This window comes from Lytechinus variegatus, chromosome 3, assembly GCF_018143015.1.
Source record: "Lytechinus variegatus isolate NC3 chromosome 3, Lvar_3.0, whole genome shotgun sequence".
Lineage (NCBI taxonomy): Eukaryota > Metazoa > Echinodermata > Echinoidea > Temnopleuroida > Toxopneustidae > Lytechinus > Lytechinus variegatus.
This window is the reverse complement of record NC_054742.1, coordinates 18921658-18945610: the sequence shown is the minus strand read 5'-3', so window position 1 is coordinate 18945610 and position 23953 is coordinate 18921658. Positions and strand designations below refer to the sequence as shown.

At 34.4% G+C, this 23953-nt stretch overlaps 1 protein-coding gene across 9 annotated transcripts in view; it reads right to left on the bottom strand.

The window, feature by feature from the left end:
* Positions 1 to 23953, bottom strand: part of LOC121410404 (protein polybromo-1-like) — a 51659-nt gene that overhangs the window by 21599 nt on the left and 6107 nt on the right. For 5 of the 9 annotated variants that reach the window (XM_041602465.1, XM_041602471.1, XM_041602473.1 and 2 more), the window contains exons 2-21: positions 23048 to 23187; positions 21397 to 21494; positions 19817 to 19964; positions 18884 to 19006; positions 17923 to 18072; positions 12077 to 12343; positions 11472 to 11656; positions 10845 to 11241; positions 9869 to 10096; positions 7644 to 7793; positions 7095 to 7226; positions 6744 to 6900; positions 6132 to 6316; positions 5317 to 5484; positions 2796 to 3019; positions 2193 to 2322; positions 1422 to 1580; positions 941 to 1039; positions 488 to 558; positions 16 to 154 (exon numbers count right to left, since the gene is read on the bottom strand). In XM_041602465.1, coding sequence (XP_041458399.1) covers positions 16 to 154; positions 488 to 558; positions 941 to 1039; positions 1422 to 1580; positions 2193 to 2322; positions 2796 to 3019; positions 5317 to 5484; positions 6132 to 6316; positions 6744 to 6900; positions 7095 to 7226; positions 7644 to 7793; positions 9869 to 10096; positions 10845 to 11241; positions 11472 to 11656; positions 12077 to 12343; positions 17923 to 18072; positions 18884 to 19006; positions 19817 to 19964; positions 21397 to 21494; positions 23048 to 23164 — 3327 coding nt within the window. In that variant the 5' untranslated portion in view covers positions 23165 to 23187. Of the gene's footprint in view, positions 1 to 15; positions 155 to 487; positions 559 to 940; positions 1040 to 1421; positions 1581 to 2192; positions 2323 to 2795; positions 3020 to 5316; positions 5485 to 6131; positions 6317 to 6743; positions 6901 to 7094; positions 7227 to 7643; positions 7794 to 9868; positions 10097 to 10844; positions 11242 to 11471; positions 11657 to 12076; positions 12344 to 17922; positions 18073 to 18883; positions 19007 to 19816; positions 19965 to 21396; positions 21495 to 23047; positions 23190 to 23953 lie in introns of all 9 variants that reach the window. The other 4 variants (XM_041602468.1, XM_041602466.1, XM_041602467.1 and 1 more) reach the window with 4 other exon arrangements.

The following is a 23953-nucleotide window of genomic DNA, read 5'->3' as shown; positions in this document are numbered from 1 at the left end:
CAATCACAGTCTTACCATTTCAAGAAACTTCCTTGTTGCAAGATGGAATGTTTCATTTGGTCTAAGGAACCAGTTTCCATGAAGCCATGTCTCACCATCAGCATCTCTCCAGAGCTTCTCAATACATACTATATGATTCTTTAGTTGTTTCTCACTGAAATAGCAAACACATTTTTACAATAGGAATGCATGACCAAACTTCACATTGCCTAACTGACAATTATTATTTCACATTTCAAGATTTTTATCTTTATAGTATCTCTCTATTTCAACATTATATTTTTGACATCTGATAATATGACAGACATTTTATTTTCACTTATTCATCTTACACCATCAAATAATATAGAGCCAGTTGAAAGTATATGTTTTCCTTGTTGTGATAATTATCTGCACCATATTGAACAAATCCTTGAGCAACCAGTCAATGTGAATGAAAAGAAAAATATATGAAAACAAATCACAAATAGAATATATATTGACTCACCTGGGTTCAACATAGACAAAATCACCAACTCTGTATGTGACTCCATTCACAACCAGGCCATCATCATTCTCCTAACAATCATGAAAAAAAAGCAAAGATGTCAAAGTAGTTCATATAGGAAACATTAGAAATGTTGAAAAGACAGGAACAAATGTATTTAATGTACCAAAGACAAGTTTAACTCCAAACTATGCATGTTAGCTCACCTCCAGAAATTAAGGACAAGATATTGATCAACATTTCAAGTGTAATGTTTGTGTTTAATAGCCACAAAGAAAGTAGGCAGAAAAAAAGGATACTGTTAATGGTATTCCTAAAGACAGTATGGAAATATGTAGCCTTGAATGCCTAAGCATCATGTTTTTGATTACACACTTACATATAAATTCATTTGTAATATTTATTTGGCCTTTAAAATCAACAATTCATATAATAAATAAAATCATTTTATACATTATCTTGTTTATCTCCTGGTTTGACTTCCTGATGTTCTTCCATACTTGAGTCCTTCTTCGATTCCTCATCTTCTTTCTTCTCACTATCCTCTTTCATCTAAAATAACATAAGAAAATAAATTAGCTTCATGATCTAATTACACTTCAAATATAATCGTCAGTTAACTCCCTTATTCCTAGTTTACTTTAATGATTCTTCCATCCTCTTTACCATAATACGAATATGAATTCATACTGTCTACCGGCATTGAGTACACAAGACAAAGAGACAAATTGAATATTACAATTATGACAATTACCATCAGCCTAATATCATCTACCTTGAAAATTGCTACAGTATTGTTTTTTTCCAAAGTTGATTATTCACACAGAAAACTGTCCTGCATGTTCTAATTTTATCTGATAATCTATTACCATACCATCTCAAAAGTATTATTTTCTCATTTCTCAAGGATCACAGACATGATACTAGTCCTCACCTCCTTTGGTATCTTTTCTTTCTTCTGTATATCCAATGCATTCTGTAGATGACGATGGGTGTAACTAAGAGCAGGAGACAGAAGAATTTCTCCATTCTTACAAATTTCATCTCGAATTTGGATGAAGAAACGCTGCAGCTCTATTGAGTCTTCATATACCTTGAAATATTTTTTTTTAAAAATACAAAGACGAGATGTATCAACTATTCCAGAATCTATAAAATCAAATTGTTCATATTTATTCACATAATATACAAAAATATAACAACAGCAAGAATACTAATTATACATGTACTAAAAAATGACAGTAATCTCCAAAGAGTCAATCCATGCACGGTTTTATGATTGTGCGTAAATTACTGCTAATTTATACACTAGATTTAACTACCCAATTTGTGTGTTTCAGAATACACACGTCGATGATGTTTATCATTTTGAGAGGCCTACCTCTCATTGTGAGTCAATACCTTTTTCCTATATACTAGTAAAACATAAAAGAGAGAATCAAATATTAAAGAAATATTTAATTGTACAATGAATTCCAAGCACAGGAAAGAATACAAATCCATCAGTTGAACTATAAGTGATCCTAGAAAAATAATTGTCCAGTAGGTTTTTAATCACTTTAAAAGAGAAACACTGTGGTTAATGTATAGTGTTAAATACACTTATGTCAACCAATCTGTCAGGTTTAACACAAAGGAGTGTCATCGCAATAAGGGTGTACCTTCTGTGCCTGAAGTGTACTACAAAGGATGAGATGAATTTTACCTGTGAGTCAGTTCTGCTGAGTTGTCTAGCCCTTTCAAGAACAAAGAAAATGTGATCTTGGAAGCAATCCAGTCGTCGATAGCAACCACGATCAAGGTAACGACGAATAGTATCGAGATCAAGAGGTTTCCTGCAAGACAATGAAATCTAGGCATATCAAACTTGAAATGTGGTTTATCCATACTTTAATGGAAATTATATTACATCTAGTTAAACCTCAGGTCAGTTATAAAGAGTTTCAATCAAATGCTACACAAAATTGAATGAAAGTCTCACATGTGTGCTTCTGATCAAGCTGTCTGATTTTTTGAGATACATTTGAGAAGGCATCTGCTCAAATTTAAATTTTACCATCACACACATGTATTTATAATTGTCAATTGTAACTTTTAGATATATATTAATATTTTACATTTTTTAAACAATTATTCTTACAGTATATTGTAAGCTTTGGATCATTACTTGAAATGAATATGATGCAACATTGTCAGTCAACACTTCACTATATAGTTGATCACATCAAAGTAGCATTCTAAAAGAAAACAAAGTAAACATTTTATCCTAAACATCAATCCCGATTAGAAACAACTGAACCCTGTTTACTTTTGTAGGTTTGGATCATCCACAGTGACATCCTTATCAACTGGTATCTCAGCTAATGAGTCGCTATAGCAACGCCCTTCCTCATCCTGATGATTGGCTACTGATACAAAGAGACTGGTAAGAATCTCTCTGACTAATCCCTGTATATCAGGGACTCCAGAGGTCTCATCTCCCATCAGTTCTGTCTTGGTTTGGAGGAGGATACGCTGAAGGGTCAAGGCATCCTGTAGAAAGCAATGAAGGTACACTCAGTGAATGTTTTAACTACCCAGTTAGTGCTTGGACTCCATCCTAGTTTTTTTTTGTACCCACTAGTCAGAATAATGTGGTGAATATAAATTAAACTGTTTAATGTACAAAACCAAATGATAAAGACGGGGACAAACTGGTAATCATGGGGGAGGGGACGTCTTAAGGGACTAAAGTTTATGTCAATGCATATGTTTCAGTTCGTTCTAAATTTAGAGAATAGTCACACATTTTAAATCTAGGATACTAGTAGTATTTTAGAGAAAACAGACTTAAATTGGAGAAAAAAAACCTCATCTTACTGCATTGCAACAACAGCTCTAAAATCACATGAGCAGTCGACTATAAAGTACTTAAAACAACAAGTGGAATGCCTCTGGCCGTCTCACCTGCATCACGCAGTTCAATATAGCAGCAGTGCTGACTTTGAATACTACTCTAACTCGCACAAGATGTTCAGTGATACATGGTTACTCTTATGTCCACTTTTTATGAACTAGACCAATAAACTTACAGAGATATGATGGTTATTCAACGAAAAACCCCAACATGGCCAAAGTTCATTGACCTTACATGACCTTTGACCTTGATCATGTGACCTGAAACTCGAACAGGATGTTCAGTGATACTTGATTACTCTTATGTACAAGTTTCATGAATCAGATCCATAAACTTTCAAAGTTATGATGGTAATTCAACAGATACACCCAATTCGGCCAAAGTTCATTGACCTTTGACCTTGGTCATGTGACCTGAAACGCGCACAGGATGTTCAGTGATACTTGATTACTATAATGTCCAAGTTTAATGAACTAGACCAATAAACTTTCAAAGTTATGATGGTAATTCAACAGATACCCCCAATTCGGCCAAAGTTCATTGACCCTAAATGACCTTTGACCTTAATCATGAGACCTGAAACTTGCACAAAATTTTCAGTGATGCTTGATTACTATTATGTCCAAGTTTCATGAATCAGATCCATAAACTTTCAAAGTTATAATGGGAATTCAACAGATATCCCCAATTCGGCCAAAGTTCATTGACCCTAAATGACCTTTGACCTTGGTCATGTGACATGAAACTCATGCAGGATGTTCAGTGATACGTGATTAACCTTATGTCCAAGTTTCATGAACTAGCTCCATATATTTTCTAAGTTATGATGACATTTCAAAAACTTAACCTCAGGTTAAGATTTCGATGTTGATTCCTCCAACATGGTCTAAGTTCATTGACCCTAAATGACCTTTGACCTTGGTCATGTGACATGAAACTCTAATAGGATGTTCAGTAATACTTGATTAACCTTATGGCCAAGTTTTATTAACTAGGTCCATATACTTTATAAGTTATGACATCATTTCAAAAACTTAACCTCAGGTTAAGATTTGATGTTGACGCCGCCGCCGCCGTCGGAAAAGCGGCGCCTATAGTCTCAACTATGGTATTCTAGCCTGGGGAAGTGCAAGTAGCATTCACATTTATAGATTATATATTTTACAAAAACGTGCAATAAGAATTATGTCTCATGCTCCTTATCTTGCCCATACGAATCCTCTATTTGTCGAATTGAATGTATTAAAATTTTGTGATATTCATGCATTTCAAATTCTTATATTTATGTATTTATGTAACAATAACCTCTTGCCAGATTATATCAAAACATTTTTTAAGTTTAATAGTGATTTCCATGGATACAACACAAGAAATGCAAAGGATTTTCATCTACCTAAGCCAAGACTCTCATCTTTTAAAAACTCAATTTTATTTCAAGGACCACAACTATGGAATTCTGTTTCTGTAGATATCAGGCAATCAGTTTCATTAAATGTTTTTAAGTCAAAATCAAGGCAAATTATTTTAAATAGTTATTCATAAAGTTTGTTTGTATAAATTTAATTTAGGCATATTAGGCAACCCCCCCCCCCTTTTTATGTTGTAGTTTAGTGATTTTTTTTCTTTGTTATTAAAGTCTTTGATTATTATGTTATAGGGTCAGCTAATCACAAGGCTCGTTCCTTTCTTGCTGTCCCTCTCATCATCAATCCAATGTTTATTTCTATTTGTTGTTGTTTTTCTATTTTGTTAATACGATGCTTTGTATATGTTGTGTTTTTGTATGGATTTTTATGAGAAAATAAATTGAAATTGAAATTGAAATTGAATTGAATTGACTTTGCTTCGCAGGTGAGACAAAAATGAATGCACTTGAGCTCAGTTAGAAAAAGAAAGAATGCAGAGAGACAATGTTAGGCTGATGAGTACATACCTTGTATATGAGTGAGTCTGGTTCATTGAACTTGCATGCATTGTCAAACATAAGAAGGAAATCATTGACCATATCTTCTAGTTGCTCATACCCTCTAGATATTATCTTCTGTTGAATACGTTGCATGTCCATAGGCCGCTTGATCACCTGATAGTATTCTGGATATTCCTATGGCAGTAAACAGGACACTTTAATTAATGTATTAATGCTCTTGTCTCGGTAAAGAATAATAGTACAATATGTATCTATTTAATTAATGATTGCACAAGATAAATTGTGAAATTATATACGAGCAAATCCATGAAATAATCAACATTTTGTAATTCAAGAGTACACCTTTTCATCTGGTCCCTCAGGTTTGATGGTACATATGCTATGGAATTTATTATATCATTCACTTTCCAATATTAACATGAAAAAAACAACAACTTTAGATACTCTCAACAGAGAGAGTGGTTCTACTGTCCTACATGATACAACAATAAATCTTTGGAACAGCCCCCTTCCCAAAATTTTAATTCCTTATATGAAATGGAGGGGTGGGGATAATACAATTTTGGATAGATGTGACTTTATCATTCATCATAGAAATACTTTTGAGAATTGGAACTAAGCCAGTTTTTACCGTTACCACAAAAAAATTACAAGGAAAGATTGAACAATAAAATATACTAAACTCAATCATAATCTGCAAAGAAAATTTAAACAGCTTCCAAGTCACTAAACCTAAATAAATTCTTTTTAAGTTGTACAATGTTGAGTGCCCTGCCAAGAAGCTACAACGTCATATTTCTGCTGTAGTCATAGATACTTACATTTTTAGATGGGAGTCTAATAAATGGAGGTGATAACTCTCTTCCATGTTGGTCAGTGTAGTTCTTGATAGCATTAAAAAGCTCATTCAGTTTTTGAGCTAGAGGACTCAATGTCTTGGCGGGAGATCGTTTGACTGGAGTCCTCTTCTGACCAATTGATTTAGGTGTACCACGACCACCGTCAACTGTTTAGTAATAGAGAAAAAAATAATTTTCATATATCAAGACTATCATTATGGCATGTAAAAGGTAGGGAAAGATATGAAAAGGATGAAGACTCTGAACATCATACCAAGGACACTTGGTTATAATTTGATACAAAATTGTTTTTGACATGAGGCTTATGTATTTGACATACATGTACGTATTTACACAATTTCTATGCCCATGCAAAGTTTTTAAAAGGAAAACCAGTATTTATTTGGGTTTTTGCTTGACATTCTAGAAGCACTCAAAATGTTCTGAGGCAACCCTAAGTCCAGAGTAGACTGGAATGTCTTTTCTTGCGAGAGAAAAAGATAGAAATAGTGAAAGAAAGTCTGGACTCTCATTGCAGCACTAGGTAACGAGTAGAATTCATTGGTTTGCATGCCAGTGAATTTCTCTCCTTACCTGGCCCTGAAGACAGACCAATTTCATTACACTTGTCTTTCAGAAGTGCTTCCAATAGATTAGCATCCTCATAGACCATAGAGCCTTCCTCGTTGTAATGACGGGCATTTTCAAACATCAAGGCAAAGTCCTTCATCAAAGCTTCCTCAGTTTGGTACTGTAAAAGAAAGAACAAGAGTAACTTCATCAATGCAATAAACATGTTTGCAGATTTATATTGGAATATTTTCCTTCCATTATTCAATTTGAAATAAGATTTACATTTATTTCATATTTTGGGATTAAGATAAGAAAATAATACAATTTGATCAAAGCAAACAATTTGTATAGTTGCATTACCATTGTACTTACCTTGTCATTTTTGATGTTGCTTTCGATAGTCTTCATGTCAATTGGTTCCGTGATGATGTGATAATAGTCTGGATACTCCTTCTTAGAAGGCTTCTCCATAAATAGGGCAATGGGACTACGTCCTGATTCCTCCTGTATAGATAAACATATATCATTCATGACACAGCCCTTTTCACATGTTACAAGAGAATTAAGAGAACGAGATCATCTTTGAATAGAGATACAATCCAGTTTTGATCTCTTCACTTGCTATTCATTTATTCACCTCCAATTAAACCACATTCAAGAATATTTGAGGAAATCAACCAAGTACAAAGTAAAATGATGTTCCTATACTACAGGGCAGCTTCACAAAAGCATTCACAACTTTGTGTGATGCAAGGCAAGGTGCAGGCTTATATTCAACAATGACAGGAGTCTAACCATCAGATCCTGGTGTCCATTGTGCTTAACTGTCAATATGAATAAAGGAATGTGGCACACTGGTAAACACAGAAAGTTGCCGAAGGGTTACTAGTACTGATCTACTGGCTCTCACAGACACTTTACCTTGTATAGTACTAGGGTTTGATACAGAGCCATCATCTTGGGTTTCTGAGTCGAGTCCACATCAGAACGTCTAGTCTTCCAGAGTGGTACTCCACTTCTTCGTCTTCTTCCACCCTTTTCACTCCCTTCATCTTCACTTTCATGTTCCTTCTGCAAATATAATGTAATGCCTTGTTCATGCCTCAAAAAACTCTCATATGTTCTCAAAGCAGATTCCTCTGTAACATTTTATATACATGTATGCATTTAAACACACTTCACAAATCTAAATTAAGTCTTGAAATGAAGCAACCTGGCATTCTAGACATAGAATGTTAAGTATCATTATTTCTATTTGATTTCAGATCTACATCTATAAACAATTCAGACACATCTCTTTTGTTTACCTTTAAAAATGACAACAAACAACTATTCATCAGCCATTAAAAAACATGTTATCTATGCATTTACAGGTGTGGTCTTAATCAGCATACAATTAATGCACATGTTTTTAACAAGGCAAAAGCAATTTTGTGTCTCGCCCACTTATGAAAATAACCAGAAATATCATGATTTGTGAGGGCACGCAAGAGGATTATATCGAAACTTCATTGTGAAATGACTGGGATGGAATAACACTTGTCATAAGAGCCTTGCACGTAAACTTTAATGTTGACCTGAAAATGACCTTTGACCTTACCATGTGACCTCCGACTGCAGCATAACATGCAGGTCGCCTAAGTACATCTACCATCCAAGTTTGGTTGGAAAGCGACTTAAGGTTGCGGAGTTAAAGTCTTGCATGTAAACTTTAACATTGACCTGAAAATGACCTTTGACCTTACCATGTGACCTCCGACTGCAGCATAACATGCACGTCCCCCAAGTCCATCTACCATCCAAGTTTGGTTGAAAAGCGACATACAGTTGCGGAGTTAGGTGTCATAAGAGAGTCTTGCATGTAAACTTTAAAGGGGAATGAAACCTTTGGAACAAATAGGCTTGTGTAGAAACAGAAAAATCAAAGAATAAGAATAAAGAAAGTTTGAGAAAAATCGGACAAATAGTGAGAAAGTTATGAGCATTTGAATATTGCAATCACTAATGCTATGGAGATCCTCACATTGGCAATGCGACAAGGATGTGTGATGTCACTGATGAACAACTTTCCCTTTGGTGGACTATAAAATACCCACAAAATGTCTCTTTTTGCATTTTCTTATGATGATACAAACTCTTTATCCATGATGTATTCTTAAAAAATATGTATTACATGACCTCATGTAGACAGAACACATGATTTATGGATAGATGTGATAAAAGAGGCAATTCTAGTGAAATATATACTTAAGTAATGGGGAGAGTTGTTCACAAGTGACATCACACATCTTTGTCGCATTGCCAATTTGCTATCTCCATAGCATTAGTGATCGCAATATTCAAATGCTCATAACTTTCTCATTATTTGTCCGATTTTTCTCAAACTTTCGTTGATCTGTTTCTTTGATTTTTCTGTTTTCACACAAGCTATCTTGTTCCAATGGTGTCATTCTCCTTTAATGTTGACCTGAAAATGACCTTTGACCTTACCATATGACCTCAGACTGCAGCATAAAACATGCAGGTCCCCCAAGTCCATCTACCATCCAAGTTTGGTTGAAAAGCGACTTACGGTTGCGGAGTTAAGAGTCTTGCATGTAAACTTTAACGTTGACCTGAAAATGACCTTTGACCTTACCATGTGACCTCCGACTGCAGCATAACATGCAGGTCCCCCAAGTCCATCTACCATCCAAGTTTGGTTGAAAAGAGACATACGGTTGCGGAGTTAGGTGTCATAAGAGTCTTGCATGTAAACTTTAACGTTGACCTGAAAATGACCTTTGACCTTACCATATGACCTCAGACTGCAGCATAACATGCAGGTCCCCAAAGTCCATCTACCATCCAAGTTTGGTTGAAAAGCGACTTACAGTTGTGGAGTTAGGTGTCATTACAGGTTTGTGACGGACGGACGACGGACGACATTTGGATTCCTAAGTCTCGCCTTCACCTCTGGTGGGCGAGACAATAAGTGATGATGTACTCTAATCCTCTACAACGTAAACAGATAGACTTGCTAATTGTCTGTACCTATCTCATAATTACTTGATTTTCATGATACAGATTCATAACACATTCAGAAATTATTTTTCCTCAATAAGTCCTAACTCCTAACCAATGCTTTATGATGCAGCAATGAATACCTTCAAGATAGGTGATGTTGACGGGACCTCTTCTTCTTGAGGTAGTGGTAGAGGTGATGCTTTCATACCGTCTCCCTTTTCAACCTCTCTCTTCTTATGCTGCATGGCTTTATGTAACTTCTCTGCATCTTTGTACAGCTGGGAGGAGGGCATGTTGTAATGGTAGGCATTCTGAAACATCAGTTCCATGTCAGTTACTAAGTCGTCTAGACCCTTGTATTTGTTGTTCTTGAAGAAAATAGATTAAAAGAGGATGAAATGAAACTATGTTACCAGTTTAGATGACTTTGAGTCATAGGACTTGTCAAAATCATAACAAAGATTATTCACACTTTACCATAAATTATAAGAAAGTATCAATGGCCCGTACTCTGATAGCAGGTTTAACTTAAACTCAGGTTTAAAGTTGTTGTTTAGGTATGGATAGCCAATTGTTACATAAATCTCTTACAGTAGAGATATCATACTTCAGCTTCATTTGGCTCTCAAATCATTCATAATTGTCTAGGAGGTATAAATAGATGATTGTCTTCACCATCAAGAAAAAACAAAAATTTTGATACTTTTGGCTTCCCATACTTTAAACCTGCTATCAGAATACAGGCCATTGTGTTTTGAAATGTAAGGCTAAATATCATCTGATATATTAAATGCTACCAAGCTCAATGAAATTTCAATCCATGAAATATATCAGGTTTTCAGAAAAATGCAAAAAATGGATTGTTTGATATTTTCTCAAGTATCTATTGCCTCTATAGAAACTCTAGGAAAAATATACAACCAAAAGCCAACATCAACCATAATTCTTATCCTCTCATTTCTAGAATTTTGATATAAAATATCCTTTCACACCCCAAAAAGTACCCTATTTCTAGACAAATCAAAGATTGTCAGAGGAGAAAATGTTAATTAATTGCAGCAATGTACTCAGACATTTTTTTTTTAGCATACATCATATGTGTTATGACAGTCTTACCTTGAGTTTTGATCTGATTTTAGTGAGTGCAATGGGTTTCTTTATCTCTCTGTAGTAGTCTGGATAGATCCGACTGTTTGGTAATCTCATGAAAGGCTCAGAAAGCAGCTGTCCTAGATTGTTGCGGAAATTCAGCACAAAATTAAAGAGCACATGGCGAGGGTCCAGACTGTCTGCTGAGAAACCCTCATCATCATCGTCATTATCATCACCATCGGTGGATGAAGGGACATCAGAGCTTTTAACAACTGAGGTGGCCGTAGAGACAGAGAGGGGATGGGCTGGAGGAGGAAGGGGAGGGGCTAAACTAAGGCCTGGATGTTTGTTGTCTACTCCAGAGTAACCAGCAAGATTTAGAGCTTCAGTAATGGCAGATTGACCATGGGCCGATGGTCGTCTAGAGGACAAGAAAATGAAAACAAAGCAAAACCAGAAAAACAAAGTGTAAAAAAGGGAATAAAGAAATTCCAAAGTCAATCAACAGCTCTATATGAAATTTTTAATCACGGAAAGAATTATCTCACAAACTGACTGCATACATGTATGTTACATAAATATTGTTGCAGAAATGAATTTCATATAATTATAGAGCAGTCATGATCAGTGATGATTATAAAGGATTCTTACCTCTGTTTTTGATTAATCCCTTCTCTACTCTGTCTCTCTAACTCTGATTTCTTAGAAGTCATGACTTTCCTGAGTGTGACAGCATCTTTGTAGATCTGAGAGCCAGGTTCATTGAACTGTTTGGCATTCTTCACCATCAGAGAAAGATCCTTGTCTAAATCGGCAAGACGGTCATATTTCTTGTTCTGCAGAGGAAGGCATAGGTGTAGCAGGTTACACGAGACACATTTTGGTGCTAAAAGCTCTACAATCATACCAACCCTAATCTTCACATCAACTGTAGTCTAAAGATAACATGTAAGCTAATCTCAACTGCACCATTTACTATCATCCTTAACAATTAAGAATATAGAGTCAGGATTTATATCATACCAGTGATTGTCAGTGGAAAACAAAATATCCTAATTTTTAACGTAACAGTTGTATTATTTCAGGTGAAAGTGAAACATATTTCTTCGTTAAGAAAATATGGGGTATAATTTTTAAAAATTAATATTTCATGATTTAATCACACTAAACTATGATCAACACCTTACTTGGAAAAAAATATATTTGGCAGGTTTTTACTGTATTTGTTTGATTAGTATAATTATCATTGGCCTTACCTTAATCTTGATAGCAATATCACAGAGATCAATAGGATTATCAATGATCTCATAATAGGCAGGAAATTCTTGTTGTCTTGGTAACTTGCGGAACATCAAACTAACGATACGCCCTGTGACATCTCTATGACCCATCACAGCACTGAAGAGGATTTCACATGGATCATTTGGATCATCTATGATATACCCACTTTCTTCTACTTGTCCTCCACTATTCTCCTCTTCTATTGCTGCATCATCACCCATCTCACTGGTTCTTGCTTCTTCCTGTAAACATCAATATATTACAAAGGTGTTCAATAATTTTTCATCTCAATAAGGACATTTGAATAACAAGCCAAAACAAGCCATTTGCACTACTTCCGATACAGCTAATGGATTCACTGCAAGTTTTGGCAACCCCTTGACCAGTTTATTGCACAACACAAATTAGTATTAAATACCTTAACAGGAATATTAAAGGGACATACTCTTCAAACTCCATTAATAAGAGAAAAGCATATGACAGATTTACAAATGAACCCAAGTTCACCTCTAACAGTAAATGAGAAACCTAATATGGCATACAAACAACAATGGTCTTCATCTCTCTCAGAAATCATTAAAGAAATGCATTTACCATGGTGTTTTTATGTGTGATGACTCATCACATGCAATGGAAATTATAATATAAACAAGTGGTGATACTTATTCATGAAAATTATCTATATGTTTTACCCTTTAAATATGGATTTAAACTAAGCTGCCATTACAGTTTAACTACACATACATGTACATTCAAGCTGAACAGTTATTACCGAGAGAAGAAAATTCAATAGAGACAAGTTCAAGTCTAGTTTTGAATTAAATAATAGAAATTCATTGCTTTTTTTTGCTTCAATACTTGACACAATAGTGTTAACAGAAAAAAGCTTTATAGAATAATTTTGTAATGTATTACAAAATATCCAGAGGTAACATCCATGCAGAAACCACAGCCAATATTTTTTTCCCCCAGCTCAGTACAATGGGATGACAAAGCACAAAAAAGGGGGTAAGACATGATTGATAACATAGACGATGAAATGAGAATGTACATGTGGATTAACAAAAAAAAAATACTGCACCATGAGAGTTTGCATAAATGTAGCTGAAATAATTTGACTGAATCTTAAGCCAATATTCAAGCAGCTTCATACACATTTCTTTTAATTTATAAATGTTTTTCACCATTAGGACATGATTTTCTCATCCTGCAGCAAATATGAACATAAAAATACAGGACCTTATAGCATGAAGAGAAATCAACCTCCCATTTGATATGGAAACCATACACTTTAGAGTTACTAAGAGTACAGTCCACTGCATTTTCATATAAAAGATGAAAGGTCTATATTAATACAAGTATTGCACAAATGTGTATAAATTTCATATTAAAGGACAAGTCCACCCCAACAAAAAGTTGATTTGAATAAACAAGAGTGTTGCTAAGGCAAGCACATAATACCCCCGTCTGTACCTGTAACGTGGAAAATGGAGTTATTGGTCAAGCAAGAAACGTGGAAGGTGGCCACTTTACCTATGACCTTCTGACCTAAAACCAATAGAATTCCTGGGATCTATGCTACCAATGCTAGTATCATACATACCAAATTATATGAGCCTAGGTTATTAAAGTTAAACTGAAGTTTTCGCATATACAAGGACTGCAGAAGGGTGAGATGAAAACATGTCAGTGTGACCTTGACCTTTGACCATTTGACCTCAAAATAGATAGGCTTCCTGGAATCCATGCTGGTATCATACACACCAAATTATAAGAGCCTAGGTTAAATTAAACTGAAGTTATCGCGCTTACAAGGACTGCAGAAGGGTACAATGAAAACATGTCACTGTGACCTTGACCTTTGACCTCAAAATCAATAGGCTTCCTGGGAGCAACCAGGAGGTAGGGGGTTCAAACCCTGGCCGTGTCAGACCAAAAAGACGTAAAAAGATGGGAGTTGCTGCTAAACTGTTTGGCGTTCAACGGTTAAAGGGATAGAGCCTCGTCGATCTGGCGCTGCACAGTGGCTGCCAAGCCCATGATCAATTGGGCAATGCAAATTTTCGGAGTATTTAATTTCATGTCTATTTCTAACAATAAAATTTTCATTTTCACCTTCATCTTTCATCATCATCCATGCTGGTATCATACACACTAAATTATATGAGCCTTGGTTAAGTTAAACTAAAGTTATCGCATCTACAAGGACTGCAGAAGGGTAAGATGAAAACATATCACTGTGACCTTGACTTTGGACCTCAATATCAATCGGCTTCACTGGATCAGTACCAGTATCATAGCCTACACATCAAATTAAATGAGCTTATTTTAAGCTAAACTCAAGTTATCGCATTCACAAGGAAAAGTTAACAGACGGACGGACACTGAGCGTGATACCATAATACCTCCCGTAGGACGGGCGTATAACAAGAGAAATAGTGAGTGAGGGACATCATCGACTGTCTCATTTGCATGCCACTGAGTTGTGCATATAAATGTTTTGTGAAAAATAAGCATAACTTTAAAATGTCATAACTTTCTTATTTTACATCCGATTTTGATAAAATTTTAGCATTATGCTAGTTTGATTTTACTCTGTTTATTCAAATCAACATTTTTCTGTTGTGGACTTGACTTTTAAATTAAGCCCTATAAATAGTCTTGGTAATTCCCCTAGGGAACAGTGTTCCAATTAATCCCCATTTATTCCAACATTAATTCATCTATCCTAAAACTGTTGTGGTGTGGATAAGCAAACAGTAAAACTAATTAAACCTTTGTGACCTTTGACCTATACACCCCAAACTGATCATCATCACTCCTATAATGATTCAAATTTTAAATTGATCAATCTGAAGTTCTTTCATTTGAGAATGGAAACAGGATTGATGGGGGCTAACCCTAAACACATAAACATTACTGTGAGAAGGTGATAATTATTATTCAATACATTTCCAATTTCTCAAAGAATTAACAGATGAAAAGATATTACGGTTACTACCATTTTGGAACATTAGAATGTCTGAAGATGCAAGATATTTCACAATATTGCATCTAGTTTACTAGAGCTTCAGGCTATATTACACGGTATATCTTCTTTTTTTTGGGGGGGAGGGGGGTCTCTACTTCTTTCCTATTTGTTAAATAACATTTTATAGTATTTCAAAGAAAATTAAATAAATAAATGTACATGTACATCAACAAGAATTTGAACTGCTTGTTTCGGCATTCATTTCAAATTAAATACATGTAGTGGACACTAACAGTGCGTGTTTGTTCTTACATAAAAACAGGAGAAACACATGCACATTCAAATTGCAACATTATTCACAATCTTTTCATACAGGACCACTTGACCACTTGCTAATAACATGTACTAGATGTCATTTTCTTGTTGATTTAATCAACTGAAAATAAAGACAAAACTCATGTGCAATGTGTAAACAAGATTAAAACCAGGGGGGCATTATATTGGTATACACACACTCAGGCAGAAAAATGTTTAAAAAAAAAAAAAAAAATACTGAAGCCCAAACAAGGGGTTTATGTTTTTAGTAATAAATATCTCTCCCAATTGGTCTAGATTTTAATGCAATGTTTAATAGATTCTTGGTTAGGGACATACTTTACAGCATTTTGCTTGATTACAAGTAAAGTGTATACAGGAAGTGCATGGAAATAAATGTATCACTTTGCATCTATTGATTGTTCAAGAACCTGTGGTTGCATTTTTCTACAGCTGAATGGTAGAGTGGGCTCCCTCACCCCCTGGATTTATGTTCATTTTTCAATAAATAACTTTGGCACTTTCATTCATCATTTCTTTGACTTTTAATATTTTGTTAAATATTGTATTTATCATAACTGCTTATGCCTGTTCAATTGTACATGGGAGCTACTACTTTTGTCATGTAAAAATAACCTCTTAAAAAGTAAGCCCTTGCCACCATGCTCATGAGGATCATATTAACACACAATGAAGTCCCTTTCAACCTGGACAGAAAATGCATCTCAAAGCAGTCCATGTCAACTCATATTTGCTCTGCGAGAAAATATGTAAATCAATTTATTCTTAATGGATTAATACATATTTAAAGATGTTGAGTTTTCTTAGTGTCTTTAAATGGCTGAATCATAATTTTCTAAAAGCACCAATTTTTTCCTCATTATAATTCAGATATAGGTTGATAGAGATACTTTTTATGATAGGTTAGTAAACACCTTATGCCCACTAGAAAAGAGCAATGTTTGCAAAGAATAAAAAAAAAAACTCAAGTGAAATCAATTTTTAAAAACAAATAGGATTTCCAAATATGACATTGCAATTTTTTTCAAATATAATGTTAAAAAACCCATGTTATTCCATTTATTCAATGGAGTTTCAAAAGCAGGGTCCAGGCATTGCAATATTACAAACTGTCTTTAAAGGGGAATCCAACCCAAATGCACCTCTAAAAACTTGTTTTTAGGGGAAAGGGAAAAATCAGACAAGTTGATAGGTGAAAATTTGAACAATATCGGACAAACAATAAGAAAGTTAAAATTTTTTAAAAGTTGTAAAAATGGGTAATTACTATACCAATGGCCGCATATGTGATGGCACATGTGATGTCATAGTGATGTAAGGCAAGGACTTCTCTTCCATGTACTCTAATACATAAAATGGCTAAAATTACCATTTTTTCAAACATTTTACTTCAAATAACATTTTTCTTTCATGAGAACATATAACAATATGGGGATTATATTTAGATTACTGCCCCAGGGGAATGGGTACTTAGGACAAAACCACAAATCCCCGATAATTAAGTACATGGCCTATGGGAAAGTTGTCCTTGCCCATTGTCATAATTTACTTACCAAGTTGCCAATATGAAATCTACATAGTCTTAGAGATCTCAATTTTAAAGCAGCCATTACTTTCTTATTTCTTGTCCTATTTCTTTCAAACTTTCACCAATCTGTTTTATTTAAATCTCTCCTTTTGAACATAACATTTTATGACCAAAGGCTGGATTCTTCTTTAATGAAAGGAGAGTAGGCCCAAGTCATGACAGTATTTTTGGGGTAATGATGATTTTTCTTTACGGTCAGCATGTTCAAATATTAGGATATTGGAAACAGGATACTTTTGTTTTTTAACATTACAAAATCACAGATTTCCATGTTCTGGAACAGATGAAATGATCAAACTGTACAGATTCCAGCATGCTGGCATGACAGAGTCATGTTTATTTGATTTTTCACCCACCCCCTCATTTTTGTAGCAAATATAGGGCAAAGTATATATGCACATCAAGGATTTTTTGTGTATATAATGTATCTTGAATAAGCAAATAAAAAGCCACATACCTATAAAATACACCTTTTTTTAGTGGTACAGCACCTAAAAATTAATGAGTGAAGCCCATTGTCCAAAGTTTTGGTAATTCCGATTTGCTTTGTCTTATTTTAAAAAAACAAGTTTTTTTAAACAAAACTTAAATCACTAACAATTATTATTAAAAAATTAACATTTCTTTGAAAATTGTTATTTTTTCATTTTTTATCATCTATTCATTTTTCATTTTTTATTTTATTTTTTTCATTTCATTTCATTTTATTTCATTTCAGTTTGTTTCATTATCTATTATTATTATCATTATTATTATTATTTTTTTTGGGGGGGTGATATTTTATGGCTAAATCTAATATAACAATAAGTGCATTAAATGTTCAATTAACTGGACATGTGATACTCATAAATTTTAAGGTGTTGGTAAAACGTGGACAGCGGGTCAACGATATATAACAACCAAATGACTTCACAATATACATGTACCTGTATGACATAGTTACTACTCATACCAGCCAGCTGAAATGCTGGTATGTGGGGATAGTCCTGTTTCTTTAAGAGGACTATGGGTGATTTCTGGGGCTCCATCTGTCTGTAGGAGCCATGGGACTCAACACATACACTCAGACGATGCAGCTGTAATACAGTCACCCAGTACACATACGAGTTAGACAAATGAAAGCCTATTTTGCACAAAGAGATGCTTATTTTGTATACAAAGTATTTTGATTGCACTACTAATTTTTTTTTTCTCTGCCATCTAAATGCATGATACCTCATTATTTTGACAGTGCTAAGGAAGTCTAATAATTACTATGGATTACAAACCTTAATAAAAATAGCTGAACCAAACATAGAGTAAGGTCCTGTGTAGTACTGTAAACAGTTTGACAAAATATGAGTTTGCAGTGAAAATTCAAGACCTTTCTTGCATATCATTTTCTCCCAATGTCTACAAGAAACTAATGAACAAAACTTGAATTCAAATTAACCATTTAAACAATTAAGTGACATCAAAATACATTTCTTTTTAGGAAAAAATGTATGATGGCTTTTTGTGACACACTTTGATAAGATCTGAAAATTCAATCACAAAAATATTTAATGGATTTACGAAAAACAAACAAACAAATGTTCTCATTTGAGTCACTCAAATGTAACAATACAGAAACTTGCAACAGTCTAATCAATCATTTATTTGTCTTTTCCTGGTACTTGCTAGTTTTAATGTGGCATGTAGGTTAGATTATTATTGTAAAAAAAAACAACATAATTTCCAAAACTTAATTTTAAGTTGATTTTGTAGCCTATTAAAAAAACTCATTCATATACCTATATGCTTGTTAAAATCTATATATTGATAAGGATCACTTTACTTATGAAATTATCAAAAATTGATATGCACACTGCATTATTAATCTGTTTGTTTTTGTTTAAATTGTTTTACCTGATTGTCCTCATTGTTTGGTGCTGAAGCTTCTTTAGGATCAGGACCATCCAACAGTTCTCTACGAGATTGTAAAAACACTGTCCACAGCTCTACAGCATCTTTGTGCTCCTTGGAAGTTTTCTGTTTCAAGACACAAGAGACTTTTATTCTTAGATGTCTACATGCATAAAAATATGAACATTAACATTTCATTTGATTCACTGCCAAATAATGTATATTAGTTATTTATTAATTTATGGATTAGCACTTTGGCATTAAATCCTTAACAGATTTCATATTCTACCTAGAACCTTCTACCTTCTTCAGAACAACTCAAGCACTACTGATATTTTCACTGCATGATGACTCTCATTCCTTTAACAGGGAATATACTACTATGGATCAACATTAAACTACTGAAAACTAACAATGTCACAGAATGAACAATCAAGGATATATGATAAAATGTATTCTTGAATAATGTATAAACATATTTCTGTTTCTTATCTTTTTTTCTCATACCTCTCAGAGCCCTTTTTACCTAATGAAAATCTAACAATTGGATATAAGAATGGAGACCTTGAGATTTTGTGTAATTTTTTTTGGTTGCATCTTGATGAAAATAGCACAAAATTAATATTTATCGTATTTAATAATAACCAAACCAATTTTGAGTTCTGCAAAATGCTCGCAATGTAGTCTGAAGTATAAATTTGGTACAACATTAATACAGCTAAAACACATGAGCACAAACAAATTGCATTGGGCTTTGTTAGGGAAGCGGGGTTTTAACATTTTTAGCTGAGCATGCAGACTGCGGTCACCCTGATATAAGGAAAAAAACAAAACATAAACAAGTTGTCAAATTCCTAAATCATCCAGAAAGGGAAGTTCTGACATCCCCTTTAACAAACTATCATCTAGTTTTCAGTCAAACTGTAAATATCTTACCTCATAGTAAGCCTGTGCATTGTTAACCATGAGCTCCACATCAGCCGCCATGTCATCCACTGTGTCGTATTCTTCTGTTTTCATACGCTGCTGAATCTTCAGCATATCAATGGGGTTAGAAACCACTTCATAATATTCTGGTGTAGTCCTGTAAAAATAGACATATAATATCATTAAAGGAAACCAAGCCCAAGAAGAGAATTAATCTTATTGGAAAGAGTAAAATGAGAGGTGCAATATAAAAAAAAGTTTCATCAAAATTGGTTATGTAATAAGCAAGTTATGGGAGTTTGAAAACTCATGTTGTACTTTCTATAGGCATCCTCAAATTTGCAAACATGCTTCAAAATGGCTGATTTTGTGGACAACTCTCCATTTGTTTTGTACACAAATTTTCAGATTTTCCTCATTATCTTTCAAATTGCATCTTGCCTCCTACTGAGCACAACATATGTCATGGGAAAATATAATCCACACCATATATGTCAAGGTCAGGAGATAATATGAAATATGTAAAATAAAGGGGAAAATATGAAAATATGTGTACAAAACAAATGGAGAGTTGTCCACAAAATCACCCATTTTGAAGCATGTTTGCCTATTTGAGGATCCACATAGTAAGTACAACAAGACTTTTTAATCGTCCATAACTTTCTTATTTCATAACCCATTTTGATGAAACTTTTTTAAATTGTTCCTCTCATTTTACTCTTTCCAATAAGATTGCTTCTCTTCTTGGGTTTTGGTTTCCTTTATAGGTCAAGTTCACCTCAGAAAAATGTTGATTGGAATCAAAATAGAAAACTTAGACAAGCATAATGTTGAAAATTTCATCAAAATCAGTTGTAAAATAAGAAAGTTATGACATTTAAAAATTTCACTTTTTTCACAAAAGATTCAAATGTACAATTTAGTCACATGCAAATGAGAGAATCGATGATGTCCCGCACTATTTCTAGTTTTTTATTGTTTGAATTATACAATATTTCAATTTTTACAGATTTGACAACAAGGTCCAACTTGACTGAACCTTATAATGTTAAACATTGGTAATTCCACATGCTCAGTGAGAAATAAAACTTTGTTTCACAGGACAATGAGAAAACTAGAATATTTCATATTATAAAATACAAAATAGTGAGTGTATGATGTCATAGTCTCCTCATTTGCATACCAGCCAGGAATATAACTGTTTTTTTTAATGAAGCAAACTTTAAAATGTCATAACTTTCTTATTTTACATCCGATTTTGATGAAATTTTCATTGTTATGCTTATTGGATTTTTCTCTTTTTATTCAAATCAACTTTTTGTTGGGGGTGGATTTGTCCTTTAAGAAACAGCGATATACTCTTATACAAATTGAGACTCTTCAAAATCAAACAATTAAATAAGCTCTTCGACACTGAAAAAACTGTTCATGTCAATAGACAGTCAACATTAAAATTAGGATTTTTCACAGAAATTAAATGTAACCTTTTCTTATAAAGCAATGTAATTAATATGCAGATATGTTCACTTCTTTCACTAAAAGATAGAACCAGTGATATAATAAACTTAATATCGGGAACTCATATTTACCTCCTTTTGGGAATTCTGATAAGAGCTTCACATATAACTCTACCATCTTCATTCTTGTAGTTTCTGATGATGTCATATAACTCCTGAATAACTTCACCCTGTATAAAAAAAAATCAAACATATCAATTTTTCACACTGTAATTTCGCATTTGTAGGATGAATAATATAAATTCCTTTATAATCATACTTTTGTTTGTCTGTTTTAAATGTATTGTATAATTGTTCACCATCCTTTTCTATGTTTTCGCATCCTATGTATGTTTCATATGTTTATAATGCTGGTGGAAAGCACATTTCCATGAAATTGGACTACATTAGATATGAACTTATAAAGGAGAACCTCACTATTAACCATAAATTTAAGGATATTCATATTAAGTTTACAAGCTGTACAGCAAGCTTGAATGACATTAAAAAATGTAGCACTTCCTGAGTACTTAAAGCAAACTTTGGGTTAAAAAAAATCAAGTTTGTTCTTATGTCAAATTTCCTTGACTGCCATCAGAAAAGGAATTCGGCTATGCGACACTTCCCAGTACAGTACTCTATATAAAGGGTGGAAAGACTTATATATTCCCATCTTGATATTTTAAGGAAGATATTCTTTCGGGAAAAACATTGAAAAGGGGGAAATAAGTGAGACTGCAAACAGCTGGACTGCAAGTGTGTCATTAAATGAATATGTGACATGAGAATTGGGACTATTACCTGTATTCTGGTTTAAGATGTGGTTTATTTCGGGATAGCCAAATGTGACATTATAAACAGTAGTGGTTCAAATCATTAGCTCATTTTACTCTCAAAACATTCTTAATAGAGATGGTAAATAGCATAGTTGCCTTCACCATTAAAGAATTAAGAGAGAATAGAGTAAACATTAGAAACATACAATGTAAACAATATTCTTGGCTTCCCATAATATTAATACAGGGTTGGACCATGGTCTAAGTAAACCTCGACTTCAGAATACGGGCTTATGAGTCTAGGTAGCCAGGGACATCTCTTCCACTTTTGGAAACAAACAATTACATATTCATCAAATTGTTATTGTTAACAAATAAACTAAATAAAGAATATCCATACCTCCATGCCCGGGGGGGGGGGGCACTCGACCAAAAATGTGGTGGGGGTGTGCCGCGGGCGAGACAAAAAACGGGGGCCTTGGAGCGGGCTTATTGTAAAAAGGAGGGTCCTTGGAACGGGCTTCGGAACGACAAATGTTTGTGAAAACGGGGGTCCTTAGAATGGTTCGCCAGCGTGTGAGTGCGTATGCATCCCTATGGAACGGTCATGCGTGCATGATGCAGCTAGCGCGGCCTCCGCCGGGGGAGCTCTGCGGCCGCTTTTCACCAAAATTCGACTCATTCAATGCGATCGGAGCGGCGTAACGAAAAATATGCGAAGCTTTGGAGCGGATTTCCATCTTCTTTTTTCTCGATAAGAAGAAAATGCTATGCCTTGGAGTGGCTTTCTTTGTTCTTTTTCTCAACAAGACAAAAATGCTATGCCTTGGAACGGAAATTTGAGTGTGAAAATGGGGGTCCCCTCCGCGGCACATACCCACTATGCATTATATACTGAGTGCCCCCCCCCCCCCGGGCCTCCATGAAGCTTTGACAGATCATACTTCAAGATGAAATCATATACTTACAGCATCATTGACATTGACGGACCTCTTTCTTCTTTTGATAGCAACAGACGTTGGAGAAGTGTGGAGATCATCATCATCTTTAACATCAGTAGTGGTTGACCTTCGTCGCTTTGACATACTTCTTAAGATATATTCTTCTTCTTTTTTTTCATGTAAGACAAAACAAAAAGAAATATTGAAAGAAGATTTATAATTAACAACGAAGAACAGTGAAGAGCAAATATGGAGTTGCACCTTCATTAACATTTCAAAGTTCAAGGTGTATTTTTCCACATTTCCTTAAAAACGTAAAAACAAATTATGATGCTCGTGTTCTTTAATCATATTAAGCTCAGTCTATCAAGTAGTCACTCACTAACATTAGACCTAGATATAATTATAATTATATAATTGAAGCTGATTTTGTATGAACTGTGAGGATTTTTTAATAAGGTCTTCTAATGTTGTAACCCGCAAGTGAAAACCCAAACTGTACCGTCCCGTATAATCCAATAATTTGCAAGTGGGACCCGCTGACCCGTCGGGTCTTAACCCGCAAGTCAATTTATCTTTGAAAAATATTATTTCTGCAATCCCCACAATATACAGGCTCAAATCAGGAAAATATATGCCAACTACTAACCTAGCCTAGAGTGAATTTACTTACAATTTGCAAATTCGCCTTTTATTCCGGAGAGAAAATGTTTTTTTGTGTGACTTTGTACCACAAAATGGGTCCGCTCTGATCTCGAAATTGAAAGCATTATGCAATTAACGCCTCGGATCGGAGCTAGCGAGCCACAGCGCAGCGCGCTAGCTAGCCCAGGCTGCCCAGCAAGGATCGGCAGACGGCAATGTCGTTTTTCAGTCCAGGTCAGTCGACACAGCGACTCACAACAATCATAATTACAATATTCAATTCTATGG